The sequence below is a fragment of the Lissotriton vulgaris genome, chromosome 1_2 (genome assembly GCF_964263255.1).
Source record: "Lissotriton vulgaris chromosome 1_2, aLisVul1.2, whole genome shotgun sequence".
NCBI classification, from domain to species: domain Eukaryota; kingdom Metazoa; phylum Chordata; class Amphibia; order Caudata; family Salamandridae; genus Lissotriton; species Lissotriton vulgaris.
The window spans coordinates 184,507,790-184,532,149 of record NC_141686.1 but is presented as its reverse complement, the minus strand read 5'-3'; the positions used below and the strand labels follow the sequence as shown (position 1 = coordinate 184,532,149).

At 44.3% G+C, this 24,360-nt stretch overlaps 1 protein-coding gene across 1 annotated transcript in view; it reads right to left on the bottom strand.

Annotated features, from left to right (window-relative positions):
• Window positions 1–23,766, bottom strand: part of LOC147734859 (aggrecan core protein-like) — a 164,354-nt gene extending 140,588 nt beyond the window's left edge. Inside the window, exons 1-2 of the mRNA XM_086952512.1 lie at window positions 23,445–23,766; window positions 18,611–18,732 (exon numbers count right to left, since the gene is read on the bottom strand). Of these exons, the coding sequence (XP_086808638.1) occupies window positions 18,611–18,732; window positions 23,445–23,766 (444 nt within the window). The remainder of the gene's footprint in view (window positions 1–18,610; window positions 18,733–23,444) is intronic.
• Window positions 23,767–24,360: the final 594 nt, after the last annotated feature.

Below are 24,360 nucleotides of genomic sequence, written 5' to 3'. Positions count from 1 at the left end.
AGGGGGAGTCTTTAATAAGGGTATGGATCGTTTCTTCAAAGAAATCGGCTATGGTATTGAAGAGCCTTTGGGAAGGAGAAATTTCTTTCTGCAGGGTTTTGGGGTTCATAAAAGTATTTACTATCTTAAAAATGTATTTTTGTTTGTTGTTATTGTTGTTTATGGCTTCCTTGTAATAGTCGATTTTCGCAGTTTTTATCAGGGCTTGATATTCTCGCCATGCGACTTTATACGTATTCAGGTCATTCCTCTCATAATTTCGGCGCCATCTTTGCTCTAGAACCCTCACTTCCCCTTGCTTTTCTTTTACGGTCAGTGAGAACCGGGGTGCAGATATCTTCTTATTTCATACTTCCTTTCTGGAGGCTTTTTTCTGGGGGCAGTGAGACCTGTCTCCATGCTAAGTTCGATTATCCAATCCCCAAATAACTGGTTGCTCTGATCGGGTCTCCTATCAAAGAAGGCCTCTTCTCTAGGGCTTTATTCATAAAGTCAGGATGTTCTATGATGCTCTTCCAGCAGGGTTTTCCCTGTGGCGGTGCTATCACCTTTACTGTACTCCCACTGGGCAGCCCTTACCTGGGAGTTCAAAAGGGATGAAACTATGGTCTGTCCATGTTTGTATCAGGGGTCGTTTTACATTAGGTGTTTCAAGGTTGGAGCAGATGCAGTCTAGGATATGACCTGCCCTATGTGTATTATCTGTTGTGAGTTGGGGTAGGCCTAGGACGCTCATTATTTCTTTCAAACAGGTTGCCGCTGGGTCTGTGGGGGAGTCCAGGTGCAAGTCTGTCCCCTAAAAGCGTAAAATTAGCAGACCTGAGAGTTAGGTTACTGAGTACTTCCCCAATACTCTCCAAGAACTCATTTTGCTGCCCTGGGGGTCGGTACATTAATGCTCCAGCAAAGGGGAACGAGTCATGGATCTTTATTGAAAAACCCATACTCTCTGCTCCTTTGAGATCCGGAAGGACGTATGTTAGACACTTCATGGTGTCCCGATAGATTATTGCAAGGCCTCTTCCACGTTGGTTTGGTCTTCCTGCCCTTGAGATAAAGTAACCAGGGGGGAGAGTGTTTGCAATATCCGGATTACACCAGGATTTCAACCATGTCTCAGTTATAAAGAGGCAGTCTAAATCCTCTTCCGTTATAAGATCAAAAATATACAGAGCATGCTTGCTCATTGATCTTGCATTAATGAGCCCGCCTCGTAAGCCTTTCGAATGATTATCTTCCTGTGCCAGTTTGCAATACCCAAACATGTTCTTACATTGGTTACAGCTCAGAGACCCCTCACAATTTGCCATGTTCAGGGTCTGAGTGCATGTTTCTGGGTCATTGTTGAGTGACAGTATGAAGTCCCTCGTGAGCGGTTGAATTGGCTCTAGTATTGCAGAGTGCTTGGCCCTAAGCCCGGTCTTCGCGTGGACGGGCGCAGACGGGCTTGCCTTTGGCGTGCCCGCTGCGCACGTCCGCTGTGCGTTCTAGATATGGGGTTCTTTTATGTGCTTCCCGCCTTGAGATTCAGCTGTGGTGGACCGGGGTTGGAGCGAGCAGCGAGCGGAGCTTTCAGGCAGGCTTGAGAGAGTGGAGCAAGTAAGTCTGTCTAAGTCACAGAAGTGCAAACAATTCTAAAAAGAAAAAGGTTAAAATGACACCAACAGTGCCCAAACACACTGCCAAAGGTAGCGCCGCTAGCAGTCTCAGTGCACGTCCTGTTTAGCGGCTCTTTTATGTGCTTCCCGCCTTGAGATTCAGGAGGGGGCGTGTTGCGCTCTGCCGGTCCGCCCTCCACACAAGCCGCAACAGCTGTGGTGGACCGGGGTCCGAGTGAGCAGCAGGCGGAGCTTTCAGGCTGGCTTGAGAGAGTGGAGCAAGTAAGTCTGTCTAAGTCACAGAAGTGCAAACTATTTTAAAAAGAAAAAGGTTAAAATGACACCAACAGTGCCCAAACACACAGCCAAAGGTAGCGCGGCTAGCCGTCTCAGCGCGCGTCCTGTTTAGCGGCTCTTTTATGTGCTTCCCGCCTTGAGAGATTCAGGAGGGGGCGTGTCGCGCTCTGCCGGTCCGCCCTCCACACAAGCAGCAACAGCTGTGGTGGACCGGGGTCGGAGCGAGCAGCGAGCGGAGCTTTCAGGCAGGCTTGAGAGAGTGGAGCAAGTAAGTCTGTCTAAGTCACAGAAGTGCAAACATTTTTAAAAAGAGAAAAGTTAAAATGACACCAACAGTGCCCAAACACACAGCCAAAGGTAGCGCAGCTAGCAGTCTCCCAGATCAGTACTGCATTCAAGTTGGGAGTGTTAGTTGTTATTGATGTTACCTCTATTTTGCGGGCATGATTGATAAAAATTGAGAGCCCGCCAGCTGCTCTCCCAAAGGTGTTACCTTTTATCGCCGCAGTGTGAAACTCATAAGAGCCTGGGAGAATTAGGGGTTCAGTAGCCCATGTCTCTTGTAGGCACAGAATGTCATTTGCTCGAAGGTACATGCATGCTGCGTTGCTAAGCAATCTTTTTAGCCCTGCGACATTCCACGATATGATGGACAGATGTGAGTTGTTGCCTGATGTTCTATTCAGGTTTAGGTAACAAACCGCCTTTTTTCTATTAGAAATGCCGTTGTGGGGACAGGCCACCAGGTCCATTCTGCGTGCCTTGCATTGCACTGTGCTTTGTCCCACTTTAGTGGACTGACCTTTGCTCAAGTGAGCTTATTATCTTATAAGCGTTATAAGGTCTTTGTTCCACGGCTGAGCTTTTCCCTGGTTGATTGCACGCTGTCCCCCTTAACACCGAGTAAACCTCCTTTGTTGACGATGTTACTGCTAATAAGTGTGGGTATTTCTCGGGTATCGGAAATGCTATGTCGATACCCCAATCAGCCATTTTTGCTATTTCTTCTGTAGTGAGACCCACCTGGGCATGGCGACTCAGCCCTATTGATGTTGATTCCCCATGCGAATCGCTGGAAAGGCTCAGGAACTTAACCCAGACTAGATTGTTAGAATGTATTTCTATGAGTGACAGAATGTGCTTGAATAGTCTGACTAAATTGCCCTTGTTTAAAATCTCATGTTGACCTTTGATGAAGTATCTGGGGTTGAGAATCACCTTGTGCGTGGTTTTACTAACTTGAATTGCTTTATGCTGGGTATTTAAATCTACTTCCAAAATATTTATGTTGTGGCTGGAGCCAGGGTGCAGTTGGCGTGGTTCTAAATGCTGAATCGGGCTTTGCCATGGCTGAGATGCTTGATCACTGGGTCTCTGAAAGCCTGGGACTATGTGTCCCTGAGGTGTGTTGTCCCCAGGTCGGGTCCTTGTTCCTTAATTGAACCTACTAATTTTCTTTGCTCTACCTTCTTGATGTTTGTTGAATGAGGTAGTTGCACTGTTGTTGCCGGGCCTGACCGGCTGTGCAAGACCCCCATGTGGGAAATTGGCTGTGCGGGGCCCTCACTCTCTTTTGTAATGCCCAAAGAGGCTGTTGCTTTGAGTGTTAAATTCTTTGAGACCAGATTTTTGGTGAAAATTGGAAAAGCTGTATTTTCTCTTTATTAATTTGTGTATTTTTAATGTGAGTTGGTAATAGGAGGGCACCTTTTTTTGATGCCTTAGCTTTTTTTCTTGTTTCTTTAATTTTTTATTAGCCCTCCTTGAAAAAGGTTCCTCCTTCCTATTCTGATTGACGTTGTTACCCTCAATATGCCTCCCTGGGCTTAAGGTTCGGGAACTGGAATTACAGCTGGATGAGCTGGTGAAAAGTTTAGTGGATATTAAATGTCCTTGAATCTCGGTATTTGTTGGGGGGCTACCCGTGTTGCTTCCAGCTGAGTTTCCCAGAGGACTGTCGGGGTTTAAAACTGCTAAGATACTGCTATTATTCATCGAGCAAGTTGTGCCTCCTGTTTGAGTTTTTAATGAGTCTACCAGGTAGGGTGACCAACCGTCCGTAAATTTCACGGACAGTCCGTAATTTCGGCCGTCTGTCCGTTGTCCGTGAAGGAATCTTTAACGGACGCCATTTGTCCGTCATTTTAACAGGGCACCGGTTGCTCCACCCTAAAGCCGGCACAGCTTGCACCCACCTCTTTTCTTCACTCCGATGCTGCACCAAAGCTCCTCAGATACTCAGCAGCAATGGAGAGGCGCAGCGGGATGGCTACCCTCACACCTCCAGCCCTTGATGACCTGTTAAGAGGTGCTTCGAAGGTGACTGAGAGGGAGGGGCTGCCAGCTCAGGAGCAGGGGGCATCCATTCACATGCAAACAGCCCTGAATGTGTCTTGTATCTACTATTTAGAGGGGGGCTCACACATTCCATTTCTACCCAGAACCCCAAACATCCGAGACTCAGCCAGATTACACCCCTGATTACACCGAGGCAGCACCTGCTTCTCTTCACCGAGCTTAATTACTGTCACTAAATTGTAAGCAAACCTCGGTTCTTCAAACATGCAGTCTATAATGTAAGAAAATAAAGAAATGGCACAATCGCACCCACACTGAATAACAAAGTATGGAGGACAATCAGTTCAATCAGTTCTCTTAGAGTATCTCCTGTAAGTACTGTACATCACAGTGGGGGTGGCATTTTGGACAGAGAGCCTGTCTTCTCGTTGTCTTGTGCAGGAGAGGAGCCCAAGATGATACTAGAATACTGCATGCCCACCCCTGTGTTCCCTCTCTTGTGATGGCTCCTGCCCTCCCCTCAGTGATGGCACCTGTCCCCCCATGTGGTGGCTCCAGTCCACCCCACGCATGGGATGGCTCCTGTCCTCCCATGTTGTGGCTACAGTCCACCCCCACCTGTGGTGGCTCTTTCCCCCCCCCCCCTGTGGTGGCTCCTGCCCCCCCCCCGCCTGTGATGGCTCCTGCCCCCCTCCTGTAGTGGATCCGGTCTCCTCCCTGGGTGACTTCTGTCCCAGTCCTGGAATGGCCCCTGCAGCGAGGGTGAAGTTCTTGATGGGCCTCTTCTCAAAAGGGCTCAGCTCAAAATTAATATGGAAAGGTGGGCGAGTGAGTAAGTGAAGGGATGGGTGGATGGCTGGATGAATTAGTGAAAGGTTGAATGGATGAATGAAAGATTGAATAAATGGATAATGAGAGAGGATAGATGGATTGATGAGTGAGGGGAAGGATGGAGAGAAAATGTAAATAGCTAGATATATGGGTGGAAGGGTAGCTGGATGATGGATGAGGGAAAAGATGGATGAGGGGAAGGATGATGGATGAGGAGAAGGTTGGATGGATGGATGGAGGGGAAGGATGGATGGATGGAGGGGAAGGATGGATGGATGAGGGGAAGGAAGGATGGATGGATGGAGTGGGTGGATGGAGGGGAAGGATGGATGGATCAGGAGATGGATGGATGAGGGGAAGGATAAATGGATGGGATGGATGGATGGGTGAGGGGAAGGATGGATGATGGATGAAAGGAAGGATGGATGAGGGGAAGGATGGATGGATGGATGAGGGGAAGGATGGATGGATGAGGGGAAGGATGGATGGGTGAGGGGAAGGATGGATGGATGAGGGGATGGATGGATGAGGGGAAGGATGGATGGGTGAGGGATGGATGGATGGATGAGGTGAGGGGATGGATGGATGGATGAGGGGAGGGATGGATGGATGGATGAGGGGATGGATAGAGGGTAAGGATGGATGGATGAATGGGTGGGTGAAAGGATGGATGGATGATGAGGGGAAGGATGGATGATGAGGGGAAGGATGGATGGATGGATGGATGATGAGGGGATGGATGGATGATGAGGGGATGGATGGATGGATGATGAGGGGGTGGGTGAAAGGATGGATGATGAGGGGAAGGGTGGATGGATGGATGATGAGGGGGTGCGTGAAAGGATGGATGGATGGATGATTAGGGAATGGATGGATGATGAGGGGGTGGGTAAAAGGATGGATGGATGATGAGGGGAAGGGTGGATGGATGATGAGGGGAAGGATGGATGGATGATGAGTGGGTGGGTAGAAGGATGGATGGATGGATGATGAGGGAAAAGGATGGATGGATGATGAGGGAAATGGATGGATGTATGATGAGGGGAAGGATGGATGATGAGGGGAAGGATGGATGGATGGATGTATGATGGGTGGGTGAAAGGATGGATGGATGGAGAGTCGGTGGGTGAAAGGATGGATGGATGATGAGTGGGTGGGTGAAAGGATGGATGGATGGATGAGTGGGTGGATGAAAGGATGGATGGATGGATGAGTGGGTGGGTGGATAGTGGGTGGGTGAAAGGATGGATCAGTGGATTGGATGGTGGGTGGGTGAAAGGATGGATGGATGGGTGGGTGGGTGGATGGTGGGTGGGTGGATGGTGGGTGGGTGGATGATGGGTGGGTAGGTGGATGAGTGAAATGATGGATGGATTGATGGATTGATAAGTGCAAGGGTGAATGAATGGACGTATGAGTGAAAGGGTGGATGTAAGGATGGATGAGTGAGTGAAAGGGAGGGTAGATGGACAAAAGGATGAATAGATGTGTGAAGGAGTGAAATTATAGATGGATGAGTGATAGGATCAATGGATGGATTCATAAAAGGATGAGTAGTTGGATGGATGGATGGGTGGGTGGATGTATGGATGGAAGGAAGGATGGCTAAGTGACAGGGTCGATGGAGAGAGAAAGGGAGGATGGATGGATGACTAAAATAGTGAATGGGTGGAAGGATTAGTAAGTGAAAGGATGGCTGGATTGGTGAACGGGTAAATGGCTGAATGGATGAGTGAATGGATGGATGGGATAAAGAGTGAATGGATAAGTGTACAGATGGATAGGGTGAAATGGTGGATGGATGGATGGATAATGGAGATGAGTGAAAGGATGGATGAGGGGATGGATGAAGGGATGGATGAGTGAAATGATAGATGGATAGGTTTGCAAACGGTTGAATATGTTTGGAAATGTCTGGGCTTACTTATATACTATTGCGCGACCTCTGATGTGTCTGTAAAACGTACCTATTGTCCTGAAGTTTTGTCCTGAATTTTGACCTCCTGTCCTGAATTTGTGTCCTGAATTTTGACCCTTTGTCCTGAATTTTTACACTCACCGTCCTGAATTTGCACCAATGCCAGTTGGTCACCCTACTACCAGGCCTTTAATAATTTTTGGCAAAGTTGCCCATGTATCCATGAGAACTGTGCACAAGCAGATGCAAATGCGTTTTTTCTGGATTTCGCTAAGCTTGTTCTCTATGAAGTCCACCTTATTGTTCAGTTCCACCAGTCATTGTGCAATGGTGGACAAAAGGTCGATTTGCAACTCCATTTTCTTTGATTCCCAGAGTTTGAACTGTTACACCAGGTGGGGTAGCTCCTGGATCATAGATGACTCTACTATCATAAGGACTCTGACTTTGAGTACTTTGTGTGGGGGAGGGAGAGTGCCAGGTCTCATTGGAAATTCTGAAAGGATTTGGGGTCAGCTCCAGTGTGCTTTGTATCTTTGATTCCAGATTTTGGTGGAATATCGGTGATAGATATCCCGGATTTTACAGCCGCTCTGACACACCTGTTTTAGTTGGGCCAGGTCCTGTGAATGCAGGCAGCGGTGTCTGCACGGGAGAGTGTAGGTTAGGTTGTTGCTAACAGTGTATTTGTACAGTCACTACTTGCTCTGGGTTTCTGCGAGTTAAAACAATCCTGTCAGTGACTGGGTCACTTGCATGTATGTGTTTCTCTCCTGGGGTGCAGCACTGCCCCGAACAAGATTGAGAGCGCCGTCTTTCGATGTTTGTGCTTCCTATATTTGCACTTTGTTCTTGTGTTGCAGGGAGCTTGTGGTTGAACTCGCTCCCTGAAATGTGGTCCATCCCGTTGCTGGTGTTGGATCTTCTTAGTTGGTCTGTCGGGGCAGGGGCGCTCTCTATGTTCGGCGGACGTTCGTACAGAAATTGGGTTACGAGACCTACAGATGGAGACTTTAAAAAGGACTTTTTGTCATGGACCGTGGTCCTTCCACTCCTTAAGATTCTAGGTTATACTTTAGTCTGGGGCATGGTTTTGCGTGGACGTTTTTTTGGTCTGGGGTAAGTCTGAGGTTTTACCGATATCTTGAACCTAAGGTTGCACCTTGAGGTGTGGGCTTTAAATAAAATTGGTGTTAGAATAATGCCAGCGGCATCTGTCACGTCCTGCACACCGGTGAGTACCCAATGAAAACAACGAAAGCAATTTTTAGGATGCTCACGCCTCCTGACGCACACCCAATTGGTTTGTTACTGTGTTGGAGCCCCGTTCCACAGAATAGAAATTGTAAACATTTAGATTTTTTTGGTCCTTGTTCTCCTGTGGAATACTATAAAATCACCCTGTATATTTTAATACTGTGACTTTATAGTAGTTCAAAGGGATTGGAGTCTCCCCTAGAGCAGCGCATGCATGCTGACTCTAGGCTCGACCTAATAAACTCTGCCAGTAAACCACCCAAAGCAATCCTAGGTTTGACTCAAAGATCTGAGTTAGTTAGCTGACGACGCTAAATCAAACTCTCTGTCATTTATTTTGGACGCAGTTTTCTTTTCCAGTCTGGTTCTGTGGTGGTGCTGACTTGTGACTGTAATTTAGAGGTAGAGTTTCCATCCTGGTTCTGAATGGAAAAAGCTCTCGGAGCCCTTCAAGGACCCGCATATAACTATGAACTATATGACTTTGACGTCTCAATGATTTAAAGGAAATGTTATAACTCTGCCTGGGTTTTAGTTGTTATAGTCACTTCTTTTTAGACTTGTCTTTAATTTCCCACTAGCACCATTCATGTGGAATTTGTTGGCTGTATGTAAAGCATGAAGGAGCTCTCTGGAAAGTGAATGCAATGTAGGTTTCTTCCTGTTTCCACTGTTTCATTAGCATTGTGTCTTGCGTTTGGAGGTGTGTTCAACTGCATCCCAGGAAAAGTCAATGTCTAGTACTGTAGCATTGTCCAATTACTTCAACGTTTGCAAATAGAGCTTAAAAAGGCAATTTAACCCTGAATAAAACATTCACCTACTCTTTCCTCTTTTGAAAATGTTTCCTAAAAGAACTGCAATCCTTTGCACGCATTCACACATCATTTATTTTGATTTAAAGCCATGTATTTCACGGTCTCCTCATATTCCCCCGGCTTATAAAAATACTCTTACAGCTAGAAATAGTCCAGCACCTTGAATGATATTTCATCTCTATTCATAATTTCTTTCCTTTTTATCCGTGCCAATTCTCGTTTGTTTGGAAACCTACTTGCTCTATTTTTTCCAGATTTGTGCAATGATTTAAAAAAAATAGGGATTCATTTTATACTTATGCCTCCTTGTGCAGATGCCCTTACTTGTGTATAACGTTTTACCCGAGGTCTCATTGTAAACCACATCATGAGCAGGTTTACTAAAAAGGGTGTGCAATGCAGTGCGGAAGCCAAAGTGGCTGCTATGTGTTGCACTAGTCGGAGAGCTCGTCATTGAGCCACATTTAGGGCCATATTATCAAGAATAGCAATAACATTATCGCCGCTTTAGCGGCAGGACACTGCGCTATGGCTCTCCTGCTCTCTAGTCCCAACACTGGTGTAGTAACATTCTCCCTCGCGCCACACTCAGACACTGGAAACTTTCTGCATGGTGTCTAACACAGGATACATACTAGAAAGGTGGGCTTCGAGTAAGAAATACTATGCTAATACACATGTTCAAACTTTTCTCCTCATTGTTATGTGTGCTCTAGAGTGCAGCACTCTTGTAATATGAGAAAAGTTAGAATAAAAATATTTCTCCTATTTAGAACCTGCCTTGATGATGTGCTATTGTTCGGGCCATCCCTGTCTAACAGGGTCGATACATTGGATTTTGTGTCAAAAACCATGGCCCGTAGCATGGAAGTGAATTTCTATCATACATGCGCCGCACTCCATGATGCAAAGTAATGCAAAGTAACCCGAAGCGCCATTTGCTTTACTTTTAGTGCTACTTTCCAAAACAAAATAGTTTTGTGCTTTACACTAACATCTTTAGCAACACTTTCAAAGGTGGACTGGGGAACCAGAAGATGCCCTGGAAAAAATGCTCAAACCAGCCCTGCTCCCTTCGCCTCTCTCTTTCCAACTATTCATTCTTTCCTCTTTCTCCTGTCCCTCTCTGATCACTTTGTCTCTTCTTAACTTCTTCCACTCAGCCTTTCTCTCTTTCTTGAATACCTGCCCTTATTAAGACCACCACTGGCTGATCAAGTAGGAAATAGTATATATGATGACCTCAGAATCTCCAATATGGAGATTGGATCAAAAACATACCCAATAAGCATTTGCAAAGGAATAGGTCTTGTAATTGAGCGAGCTTGGCCTATTGGCTTTATAAATGACAATACCTTTTATGTATGTGTTTTGCAAACCTGCAAGCAGTGTGTAAACACACATTTTGTACTTATAGTTCTTGCTTACGAAAAGCAAGGCTGGCAGTAATTGCACCTCTTTTACTGCTAGCCTTGTTTCTCTTAAGAAACAACTATAAGCACAAAGTGCTTGTTTGTGCACTACTTGCAGGTTTTTAAATCACATACATAAAAGGCATTGTCATTACCAATGCCAATAGCTCAAACTATCACAAATGCAAGACCTATTGCATAGAAAATGCTTGTTTGACTGATGCTGGTTATAACTGCTTCTGACTGTGCCCTGGGCTCTGCTAAATAAGGCCACGACCAGTGCTCTGATAAAAAACGTATATGGTAATTATGCATAGGTGCAATTGCTAATGACAGAGTCTGTAAGTGCCTAGTATATGATAGGGCAAGGGGTGCGCAAAGTACCTATAATATCCTAGTATATAAAACGGCAAGGGAATTTACAGGCCCAGTAGATTTCCCGCAATGGAGTGCGCACCTCTGTGTGCTGTAATGTACACCGACATGCATCAACAAAACGTTTTGCGATTCCTTATTAGCGATTATTAAGGAATCGCAATTAAGGAATCGCAAAACGGAATGCAACAAAAAAATAGCGATTTTATAAGGAATCGCAAAAAATCGCAAAAAAAAATGCGATTTCGCAATTTGCGATATCGCAAATTGCGAAATCGCTATTTGCGAATTCGCAAATTGCGATATCGCGCGTTGATGCATATTGATGATGTCAGAACCAGGAAATGTGCCCTCCAAGCCTCATTCTGAAACAGGAAGTGTGCTCTGAGAGCCTCATTTTCAATCCTGGATCACAGAGAGAGGAAGGAGCTGGTACTGGGAGCAGGAGAGGAGTGTGTCAGATTATTAAAACAAAATGGAGCCTGCAGAAACAGTTGAGGACTCACAAAGTGGCAGAAAAAGAAAACTGAAGTTTTCTGAAACTGAAATTGAAGCCCTGATTGAGGGAGTTGTACATAACAATGAGAAGCTGTTTGGGAAGGCTTCTCTCAAGGTGCCTGAGCAGGAGAAAAGGCGAATATGGCTCATGATCCAAAGCAGAGTCAACGCAATCGGGGTCACTCATCGTACCACCGACGAACTGAAAAAAAGGTGGTATGATTTACGCAGTAGGGCCAAGGCGACCATCGCAGACCGCATGAAGGCTGCACTAGGAACTGGAGGAGGGACACCACCACACACCAGCAACACACCCATGGATGATTTAATTGAGAGCACCATCCAGAAAGAAGCAGTCGTTGGTGTGACGAATCTGGATACCTCCGGAGCTGCACACACGTCCCAAGGTAAGAGGAATGCATGTGTACCTTGCCCCTATCACAGCAGTGTGAATGTTAGCTCTGCAAAGCGCGCACGCAAGCAGTGAAACCTCAACATCACTGTCAATGGTATAGCAAGTGCATCATGGGAGATGTAGTTTGGTCAAGCAGTTACAGTCACAGACACACATATAATTAACACCAAATCCAAAAGTGTAGTAAGTGTGCCAAAGTATAAATGTTTATTCATGTCACAACAGTCACATAACCTAATAAGCATACATTAATTCAGTTGTGCACTGTTTAAACTCACAGATGCAGAACATGGTGAGGCCGGGGACAAAGATAACCAGGACATCCAGCTGAGCAGCGCCTCTGAAGCAGAAAACACAACACCTTCAAATAGCATCCAATCACGAGTGCCACAATCATGTAGGACACCCGTCCCACCTTTGGTCCCCTATCAGACGGATGATGAGGCTGAAGCACCACCTCATGCCAGCAACCCAAGTACTTCTGCAACAAGTAGTTCATCCTTCCACCGTAGAGCCAATGCAAGGTTGACACGGAGACAACGCAGAGCACGAAGGCCACAGCAGGTGGAACACTCGAATGATGTTTGGGGTGGCTTGGAGGCACAGATGCTCCGGTCACATCGCCTGCAGGCAAAAAACACAAGACTAATCAAGGGCGAAATACCCACAATGTCTGGAAACCTAGCTCTGCTTGCCACTAGTCTCCAGGAAATGACAAGAGTCATGTTGGAGGGACAAAAAGCACACAATGCACAGCATCAACAACTCATGGAGCAACTACAAATGCAAGTGGAGTCCAACAACACACTGGCCACAGCAACAGCAATGTTGTCACGCAGAATGTCAATGATGCAGACCACAATCGCCAATGATAACAGTGAAGTTGCTACAGGTTCACAGCAAGTAACTAACGCTGTTGAGATGGTGACTGCACCCACAAGTGATGTAAACATCCCAGCACCAAATGAGGTCACTGAGGGTGCCTCAGGCATGATAAATACACCAATGCCAATTGTGAATGAGGCTAGACGGTCAAAACGCGTTGCCATCACTACCACTCACAGCCTAGGGCAAGAAGATGCTGCTGCCGAGAGGCGTCTCGGAGTTCGGGGCAAGAAACGCTGAGCTTACATGCACAAATCATGTTGAGATGGTGAATGAACCTTTCTCACAATGTGACCTCATGACTGACTGACAAGTTTTTTTATTTTTTTAGTGATAGAAAATGTTGTTGGCAACAAAAATGTGCCCAAAGTCACTTTTATAGTGCGCCTCTGTTTCCAGGTCACATAATGTTATCATAAAAATTACTTTGCAAACCATACTGTCTTTGTGTCATCATTACTCACCTTAAAAGTAATTTTGTGTGATCTCAATTCTGCGTCTGCGTCCTTCTGCTGCATCAGATCCTTGTTGGGCACGTTGGTGAGGGAGTGGCTGGTTTTCATCCTCAGAGTCACTGTCAGAAAGGTCAATTTCAAGGCCTCCCTTCATCGCTATGTTGTGCAGCATGGCACATGCAGCCACAATTTTGCAGCATTGCTCCGGGTTGTACTTCATAGCTCCTCCTGTCTTGTGTAGGCGCCTGTATCTGCTCTTTAGTAGGCCAAATGTTCTCTCGATGACATTCCGTGTTGAGATGTGCGCAGCATTGTATCTTCTTTGGGCGGCTGTTGCAGGATTGAGATACGGTGTCATGAGGTAATTGCGCAAGGCGTATGCGCTGTCGCCTACATGTGAAAAAAGGAGATATGTCAACTAAATGTTTCAGATATGCATTTGTGACAAGTTAGTAATGCTGTGTAGCACATATTTACCTAGCAAATGTCCCTCTCCAAACTCTCCCCTTGCAAGTCGGGTGTGCATGCCACTTTACCGGAAGATAAAAGAATCATGTGCACTGCCAGGAAATTGAGCGACAATGTCTGTAATGATGGTTTTGGCATTACACACCACCTGAATGTTGAGGGAATGGTAGCATTTCCTATTTCGATACAAATATTCCTGTGTAGCCGGGGGACATATTGCGACATGGGTGCAATCTATGCAACCTATTACTTGTGGGAAGCCAGCAATTTGGTAGAATTCCTGCTTGGTCTTAGCTAGGTCATGGGCTGAGGTAGGAAAACTGATATGTGCATGTATCCGGGTGATCATGGCATCAAGGAACGCTTTCAGGATTCTTGATAATGCACTTTGTGAGACCCCTCCGGCTACTGCAATGACTCCCTGGAAACTGCCTGATGCCAGTAGGTGTAGGCAACATAATATTTGTACGTGCGTTGGGATGGCTTGGGTCCTATGTGTCTGGCGTTGGAGAATGGGGTCCAATTCATTTATAAGATCAATTATCATTTGTCCATTCAGCCTATACTTATCGTATATTTCGTCGTCCTGCTGGCCAAGCAAAGTTACGCGCACTCTGAATATGCGTTCATTGATTTGCCTCCTTCTCTGTCGAGCACGTAGCAGCCGCATCCTCCTCGCCATCAGGTACAGACCAGCCATTTTGTGCTCTGGGGCCTTGTGTGGGTGTGTTTTATGCATTTTCAGTTGGTTAGCAGGTGTTTCAGCTTACATTTTCATTTTTACCACCTGGTAGTGTCCCTTCTTAATTTGCTAGTGCAAAAATGCGAATTTGGTGAAAATCGCAAATTGCGATTTTTTATGCATATCATTTGCGATTCCTTAATTGCGATTCAGTGATTGCGAATCGCAACTAAGGAATCGCAATTGTATTCTCAGATTTTTTTTGCGATTTTTCTTTTTTTGCGAATATTTAGCGATTTTCGCAAAAATTTGGTTGATGCATTTCTACATTGCCAATTGCGCTCGCAATTGCTGTGTAATAGCGAATCGCATCATTTGCGAATTCGCAAACGCTTGATGCATGTCACCGTTTGTTCCTATTGCCGAGAAGCATCAAAGTACTGTTTTGCGATTCCTAATTTGCGAAAATTACCGAATCGCAAATTAGGAATCTCAAAATGGTATGCATCATTTTTTTCGCATTTTTTTGTGATTCTGTAAAAATCGCAATTTTTACCGAATCGCATAAAAAATGCGATTTTCAAATTGCGAATTCGCAATTCCCATTCATTCCTATGGGCTGAAATGCCCATAGGAATGAATGGGAATTGCGAATTCGCAATTTGAAATCGGAATTCAACAAAGCATTTCAAGGGTGGAGAGGGGGGTCCAAGGACCCCCCCCCTGCACCTATAAAATGCACTTTTACATGTAAGTTACAGACACACATGTCCTAAAGACATGTGTGTCTGTAACTTAACAGTTTAAAAAATGCATTTTTGTGCATTTTTTAAACAATTTTGCAAATTACCACGAGGTTCAACTTCGTGATAATTTGCACTTGTAATTTGTAAAATTGCAAATGTTTTGACAATGATGCATTGCATTTAAGGAATTGCAAATTTGCGATTCCTTAAAAGCAATCGCATTTTTGGAATTCGCTAAAAATAGCGATTTTCCAAAAATTCTTGATGCATCCCAAAAACCAATTTAGGAAGTGCAAACGGCCGTTTTTTGCGATTCCCACCGTTTGCACTTCCTAAAAAGGTTGATGCATCTAGGCATATATCCCTAACAGGTTCTGCGCATTGGAATAATATACACTATAGATTTGACATAGGACTGAGGTCAGTATGTCTCTATCGAGTACATAAAACATAACTGTGTGTGCCCGCTAACTCAGAGGTCACTAGAAACGTTCTCGAATGAACAAGAAGGGATTAGTCTCTGACAACCGCATAAACATGACAACTTTGTTTACCTTAGAGTCGGAACAATATCTTCAGAGTCGTGGAAACAATAGATAACTATTTCACTTAGTCAATCGTGCACACTTGATTTCTACTGAGTTGCATAGAAATAGAGAGAAAGGAGTTTCAATAAAAAGGTTTATTGAACAGTCTTATATCTCATGGAAGAGATATGACCTGCTACAATCGTTAAACAAGGTGCGAAGTATAATGCGTACAGCATAAACAGTAATATACAATAATAGCATTGTCTGTTGCTATGACATATATAAAAATACATACATAAATAACACAGGCTAATATACTCAACTGCTGCTTCTAAAATACGCCTACCCCAGTTTACCTAACCTAGGTCTAGTACAAGGGAAGAAGTAGGTGCTGGTTTAGCATAGGTTTAGTTTTGCCAAGAATTGTCAAAGGTTTCTCTAGGTTCTAATTGGCTCCATTCCTTAGAATGAGAGAGGTTGGTATCTCTTTCCCGGGACTCGATTTCCCAACACCCCGCAAGGGGAGTCAAAAACACTGGAGTCGGATTCTCGGCAGGAGGATGATAGCTTCTGGTCAGTGCGTCAGCTGGGGAGTTGGCTCTCTTTGGTACTTGTTGTGTCTAGCTGCGTCGCGCAGGTAGGTAGTCGTACTGCACCGAAAAACACTGTGCTTTGCCATAGCAAGTGAAGGTATATTTATACCTTGAAGGTGTTTAGGAATGCCAGTATTGACGTAAAAGTCGGGCATATGAACATCATGAATGAACCACGAAGGAATAGATGTTTATGCATAATAAATCAGTTCTTGGAGAAATCAATATCCAGGCCCTAAAGCTTAAGAGTTTGGTTTTCCAAGAAATCGTTGTGAAGTAGATGAACGGATGTAAGTAGCCATGCCTGTATTTGGGTAGCATGGACTATGTCTAAATAAGGACTGGAATTCTATGCCTTTATAAGGGCAATGTGAAATGTACCTATATAAGGGCATGAATCGGGAAAATCATACGGAATCTAAATCTAAATGCCCGTTGTCATTTTCAAAGGCAGCCTTGTTTTGCAGACTGTCTTTAAAAATAATTTACATGCAAATTCGAATTTGGTGGTACAGGTACTTCCAAAGGGGTAGTCTATCTTATTCTTAGATATTAGTAACCCCTAAGATCTCCCCTAGGTGCCCCAGGAGTGGGGTGCCCTGTACCTTTACGCAGTGATATCATAAAATATGTTTTATAAGCCCCGCTGAGGGGAAAAAACTGCCACATCCATTTTTCACCATTGTAGATTATTAGCTCCATAGGCAAACATTACAATTTTTTTTAATGTATTTATTGCTAGAAAGGGGCTAAAAATGTCATTCAAAGCCATGAAAGATTGGTAATGATAAATCCAACTATTTGTTGAATATATCATAAGTAGTAAAGAAAAGAAGTTATAGATATTTCTTTTCTGTAAGCCAAATCCAGCCTTTAAGTGGCCTCTCCTGATTGAAACAGGCTTAACAAGCTTAGCCTAGCTGCTTTAATGAGGTGATAAGTGGCTATTCGATGGAGAGAGGATGGGTGATACAAAAGAGCTGGGTAAATCAAGCTGTGCTTCGAAGAAAGAGCAGAACACAAAGGAATGCCAGGCTTACCTACCCCTACACCCTGTACCCCCAGCCAGATGGCAAGGCCAGGAAAGGAATTTGCAGTAGGACGGGGAGTACTAATAAAAATTTGCCAAACCAGTGGGCTCCTCCATCTTAAGCTTTAAAAGTGCAGTGCCATGTGGGACAAGAAGATGCCACACTTGGGAGAAACCTGGCAGCCCATTGGACATGGATGTGCATACTTGTCACCACAGATCATTGGATAAATAGGTGAGAGCTGCAGAGCAACTCAGTTCTTAATTCAAATGTACTGCCTGAAACAACAACAAGAAGGATTGCCCTGTTGGGACCTTGGCCTGCACCACACAGGATTGCTCCCTGAATGACTGTTCCTGTGCACACATTTGTAACTACAGACGTCAGGACTTTGCCTTACTTCAAAATGGATTAAGGAGGGGACTCCCTGAAAGCAGTAGGTTAAAAGAGCTTGCCTGCACCATTTCCTCCAAGACGTCCCCAGCCTAGAGTGTGTCCAGTGGACTTTTAAGCATTTGGCCAGGTGCATTGTGGAGCGGTAGTCCAAACTTTCAAGGACCATCTAGGAGCGTCTGGACCCTTGGATTTGCGTTTTGGACACTTTACCCCCTCAAGAGGAACTTCAGCAAGAAGTTGCAGAAGTTTGAAAAACTGGGAGAATTTTTATGAAATATTTCCATGAGGTGACCAACCCGGCCTCGAGAGTCAATCTGACTACCTTCAAATATGACCCGCCCAGGATTTCAGATTTGTTCTGCTGAAAACTGCGGAGCTCCAGTCATCCAGGATTTCACCGTGAGAGTCAAACTGATGAACCTGCACTGAATCTGGCCTGCTTAGTGTATCTGACCAGGGCTCCATCAGGGTCAGCCTCAAACTTTGTCTTTGTCGTGGTCAAGCATGACCAGATGTCCCAGGTCGGCACTGTATGTTTTGTGCAATATAAGGTGGTTAATTTTAAAAAATCCAAATCTCTAGTTCCCTGCATTGGATTTTTGTATTTTGATGTCATTTTAACGATAGAAATATTTCATATTTTTATAAATTGATGTGGGATTTTAATTGTGTGTTGTGTCTTACTTATTTGATGTATTGATGTTTTGAAATGATTTATGTACCTGTCTCCTGATTTAAGCCAGCCTATCACAGCCAAATACTGAGGGTTGAGCCAGGGGCTAATGTTTGGACCTTACATGGAGTGGGTGGCTTTGTTGCTTTCGGTAGGTACATACCTACCCCTACTAGTAATCTATCCTCCAACAATCACAAATGAAACAAAAAAACTGGATATGGTGCTTTGTGTTTTATGCAACATATGGGGATGGAATTTAGTGGGGTATAGGGCTAGAAAATTCATATTTGTTTGAATGTTTTTGAGGCATTGGGAGGTTCCCTATAGTTTTCCCTATCCTTAAATGCTTTGGATATAGGGTCAACTCGTTATGTTTAAGTAGATGTCCTGAACATATTTTGTAATTCTTAGGACTTGCATAATTAACTTACCTCTGCTGCAGGCCAAGACACTTTTGAATCAAATTTCCTGTAACACGCTTTTGTATACTGAACCCAGCCAGCATCACATTCACCTTTAGCATAAAAAGTATTGTCCTGGGCACCTGCAATAACTGACAGAGAAAAAAATAGAAATGTAAGTAATTGTCAGAAGGATGGAGTTATTATGCATATGAGGGAAATTTTCAACACACATTTTTTTTAAGTATTTGTTTATTGAAATGTATAAAGCTATTACCTATTTAAACATACACAATAGAGCAGAAATTCAATGTTAACCCACCTTCTCAGTCAAATTAACAAGGAAAGAGGGATTCAATGTGGGAGGGGGTGGGAAAGAGAGTGATGTGCTGGCAAAGGGAGGGGAAGTAAAGTTGAAACCAACAAGGGTGAAGGAGACATATGGTAGTTAGTGATCCAAAACCCAAAGCATCTTAATGGTACCATATTACCATTTTATAGAACTACATTAATACAGGAATTCAGTGATACAATGGTGTGTATGTATAATCTCACAATCCTCAGTGTTGGAAATGTGCCCTTTCTGCAGGGTCACTCCAGGTCTTTGCCTTGTGTTGCAGAACCCATTTCTGTTGGCCTTTAGACATTTAAGACCCTGGTGTGATACCAGGCCTTTAAATTAAATAATACCAGTGAACTGCAACATTCATTATGTCACCCACTAAAGAAGCATTGCGAAAATGGTCTAAAAGCTTGTCCATGCAGCGTGAGGATAATGGTTTAAACTGCGTTTTACCCTAGCGAAATAAACCTTTTGACGGGCCTAAACCGTTTTAGTTCTGATAAGTCACCTCTCCTCAAAACTTTTCTGGACCTGTGTGGATCAGGAGAAAGACTGTGCTGGTGTCCAAATAATCTTAGGGAAGACTGGACCTGCTTGCCTCAAACCCAGGATCTCAGAAGTGAAGCCACAAGTCAGTTGGCTAACCTCCTGTGTAAGCTACAGGGACACAAAAGGCTTCTAAAGGCCTCTGACTCTGCAACTTCCCAGCTGACCACTTCCAACTAGACCTGCCCTTGACCCTACTGTTGGCGTCTGCTGGAGTGAGAACGCACCCAAGCTGTGTCCTTTAGGTCCTGCAGCATTGGCTGGAGTTAGAGTGTACTCCTCCTGCTCACACCACAAAAGCTGGGACTTAACAACTTTTTGTCAACATTTTCCTCAGGGAGTCAGCAGGAGATTGAGGTGAGGCTGAAGCAGTCCACATTTAATCACAGGTCAGACTTGCTGGTTTTCCCCTTGAAAGGAGTTCTGACTTCCAGAAAAGTCTCCAGGTCTGAACTTAGGGTGCTTCATCAGGATCAAAGCCAAGCTGTAACTCATCAACTTTGAGACATTCCTAGGCACATACTTCGGACTTCACCTCCTCAAAATATCCCAAAAGTCTTTCACTTTCACACCAGACCCTGCTCTTCAGCAACACACCATGTTAAAACTTTGGATCTAGCTTCCCACGTCGATAACTCACAATCATTGTTCTCCCCAAAAATGTTAAAGTCTGAAGGTAAACTATAGACCAGGAAGAAAAACAACATTCAGATGTCTCTCATTTCTGAGCTGAGCAAAGGGATCCATACCCTTTTGAATACCTCTAGTTTCTGTTTAATCTTATAGGTGGTGCATTGATGAAGGGCTACTCCATGTAACTCAATGATCCACTAAGCATGGGCGAATTTTGCGAATCTCGCGTTCGCGAATTTTGCGGATTTGCGAACTCGCAATCCGCAAAATCCGCGAATTCTCGCGAATTTGCGGATTTTTTTTTTGTGTGTTTGCGCGGGTTTCTGCCAGTTCGCGAGGGTTTTGTACAATGTCGCAAATTGCGAACTTACCTGTCGGGTCGCAAGTTTCGCGAACTTGTTGTTTCTACGTGTCCAGCCTGTTTGGGACACTCTTCTTCATCACTGCCACTCTCTGTCACCACTGCCACTCTCTGACTACTCATGCCACCCTCTGGCCCACCCATGCCACCCTCTGTTTCATCACAGCACCCTCTGGTTGTCCAGTCAGTGTACATTATTGTGGCAACGCAAGCACACCTTCCCTGCCTCAAGTGACCTGAATTAATTTGGGGCTGATTAATGTGTCACAGAATATTTTTTTAGCTGGCACCTGCTTCCTTAGTGCTTCCTGATTAGTGATCTTTTGCACTTGCTAAGTGCTTTCATTGTTGCAAAATTAGTTACAACACCTGCCCTGCCCCAACTGACAATAATGAATTAGGGGCTGATTAATGGATTTGAACTGCCAGCCTGGCTCCGGCTTGTCTCCCTTAGCTGTAATTCAGGACCTTTGTGGCATATGTGTAACTATTCTGAGGTTCAGAGCAGGGTCACATAATAGTTGCAACTGGCAACTGAACTCTGGAGGGGCCCCTCAGGAAGCACTACAGGAAATGGCTACTAATGATGAGCCTGAACTTTTGAACCTGGTAAGTAGTTTCAGTTTTGCTAAGATCGTATTTCTGCAATTTTGTACTTATTCGCGGGGCGCGAAGTTGTACTGGGAAGCCGCGAACTCACGCGAACAGTGCGAGCAGTGCGAGCAAAATCCGCTGCTCGCGGATTTGCGGATTTTGCGGGAGATTCGCGAATCTCGCGGATTGCGAATTTACCGAAAATCCGCAAAATCCGCGAGCGAAACGGATTTTCCGCCCATGCTTATGATCCACTTACTAATTTTTTGAGGAGATGGGCTGGCACCAATGGCAAAGAACACACAATTTGGCTACTGCCATTGAGGAGGCATGCCTTCACTGCTTGTGAGAGTCCAGGTCGCATATATTAGTAACTTCACACAGCAGGGCCTACAGCATCAAAAAAGAAGTGACTAAGGAAATATGGCAATACATTTGCAGCCAAATCCCCTACTAATATGATAGTAGGGCCAAGCATCACCAGAGAACATGATACAAATTCCAGTTATTTTCCTTAACGATCCAGCACTGGTCATGGGGCAGCAGGTGTCCCTACTTTAGCTTCCAGGGTGCCCAATACCAGTCATTTAAAGCCTCAAAGTAAATTACTTTCAGTCTGGATTCTCTAAGGACTATGGGTCTGATTGGCAGGCGGGTTATTCTGTCACAGCAGTGACAGATATCCAGTCCGCTGAACTATTAATCCTTTAGGATATAATTGGATTTATATTTTGGCAGACTTGAGATCCATCACCATTGTGGCAGAGGTACCCCTCCGCCAAGATCCAAATCAGGCCCTCTGTCATGAGGGTAAAGCAGTGTTGACCAGTCTTCAGGTGAATATCCGTTTCCCAGTGTAATCTAGTCATGCCAATGAGAGTACCAGAGAGTACCAGATTGCACAGATTTGATTAGAACTCCAAAGACATTTTATACAGCTCCCTTGAATTTTTCCAGATCCTCAGATATTGAAGCAGGGGAGACATCATCAGCTCAACCAGTGAGTGGCCTGGTACTCTGAGTCATTTTCAGGTCATGAGATTGTGAGTCATTTGCTGATACCTCCTGGGGTCTCTCATGTGGATGATCAATTCCTCTCTCAGACCCTGGAATTAGTTAATAAAGTCTGATCTATGTACTGTTATGCCTTTGTGTACCGTAAAATTGAATACAATGGTTTACTAGCTGTACCAGGAGCCATGTGGAACCCCCATTGTGAACCAGTGGATTAGCCCCAAGTATGCCAATCATATTGAGGATGGGATGGTCGGCCATTGAGCTTGTGACAACAGTTAGATACAATGGGGTGTACAGATTTGGGCAACTCAGAATGTGACACTACAGCAGACCATTCCTCTTGTCACTTAGAGAAGAGGGTAGTTGTGAAATTTGGAAGGTTAGGCCATACAATATCACAAGTGGTAATTGCAGGACCCCTACAGCAGTGTCCGCAGTTTATCAAGTCACTCCTATTTATAGAGACTCCAGGTGTAGGATCGTATTTCAGCCTCAGTCTCCAAGAGAAGAAGTCACATATCCATAGGGGCAACATCTTGCGGATGTAAATAAACATGGGAGCAATCATCTTTTTCACATTACCATTCCCCATAGTGATACATTTAACTGTTTCCACTATAAAAAGACTAGCTTGGGGCACTCCATGTTTTTGAGCTGTCTATTGATGTGGATGACAAATAGCTAAGTCCGCTTCATGGTATTCTGCCATAGGCAAACATTAGTGATTACCCTAGACAACATCAGTGCTTCACATTTAGTCCTACTCATCCTGTTCCCAGTAGTCAGGGAGGCAACATTGTCAATGAAGGACATGACCGCCAGTATGGAGAGAGAATGTGGCCTAACGGCTATAGTAGTCATCCTTGGAGCTGGGAATGATAATTTGAGTCCCAGCAAGGACACTCAACATCCTGTGATTCTTAGCTAATCACTTTATCTTCCAATGCCTAACAAAAAACAATGAATGTGTGCATCTTTACCTCACCTGGTGCTCATGTAAAGTGCTCTGATACCGTCAAGTCTAGTTTGTTCTCTATATAACTCCCCCCCCCCCAAAAAAAATGGAGGACTCTGGGCAGGATAACAGGAGCAAGATATCTTCTGCATAAAGTAACACCTTAACCAAGCTGTCCTCCATCCATATTCCTTCCAACACTGCTGAGAGGTGTATAGCCATGGGTATAGGCTCCAAAATCAATAAAAATAGAAGCAAGCTTAGAGGTCAACCCTGTCTAGTACTACAATGGGACAGGATGTCATTACAGTTGACATCTGCTATTGAAGAATCATATAGGAGACGGATCTTGGCTATAAAATCTTAACCCAACACCAACGAAGATATCACCCCAAATACATATGACCTCTCTTACAATCAAATGCCTTTTGAGCTTCTAGCAATAGGGCTAATTTCCCCTCTGGGTCATCTTTCGTGTGCCACAGTATGTGACTTAGCTTCTGCAGGAGCTTATGGGACCAGCGGCCTGGTGCAAAGCACATCTGAGGCTGGTGAATGATTTGGAGAATCACCTTCTGTAGTTGCATCAGAATTATTTTTGCTATGATTTTTAAGTCTACATCGATCAATGAGATGGGGTGATAACTTTCACTATCTAATAGGTCTTTGTTCTCCTTTAAAACAAGGTCAATAGTGGCTTTGTTAGATACGGCTCCAACTGAGTCAGACTCTGCCATTTTCCGGTAAGCTTTCATGAAGAGAGGGACAAGAAGAGTATTGCACATCTTACATAATTCGTCTGGACACCTGTCTCTGCTTGGTGACTTGCAGGTGGAAAATGTTGAAATGGCCTCAACTATTTCCTATTCTGTGAAATGCCTTTCAAGAAAAGTCCTGTCAACCAGATTAACAATGGACAAGCGCAGAGGAACGTCAATGCACTCCAGCATTGCCTGGGGTCCGATGCATAAAGGAATGACTAGAATTAAGCATGTCAGAAACAAGAAGTGATGCCAATACTGATGATTCGTTCACAATTCTTTTGTTAGACCACAAATTGGACTCGATCAAATTATACATTAATTTTTATTTTTGTACCACATGATGTATCAAATCCATCCATTTTTTTAGAAAGATCACTTATTGATCAACACCACAAAATTGAATTTTTCACATAAACTTTATAAACCCAATATACTAAATCATGAAGACATAGTTTGAGTTGACGCTTAATAAACAACAAATGACAAAAAATTGACAACTAATTATACAAAAGGAAGGTTTTTAACATATACACAGGACTACATTATCTCTAACTCCAGGACAAAGAA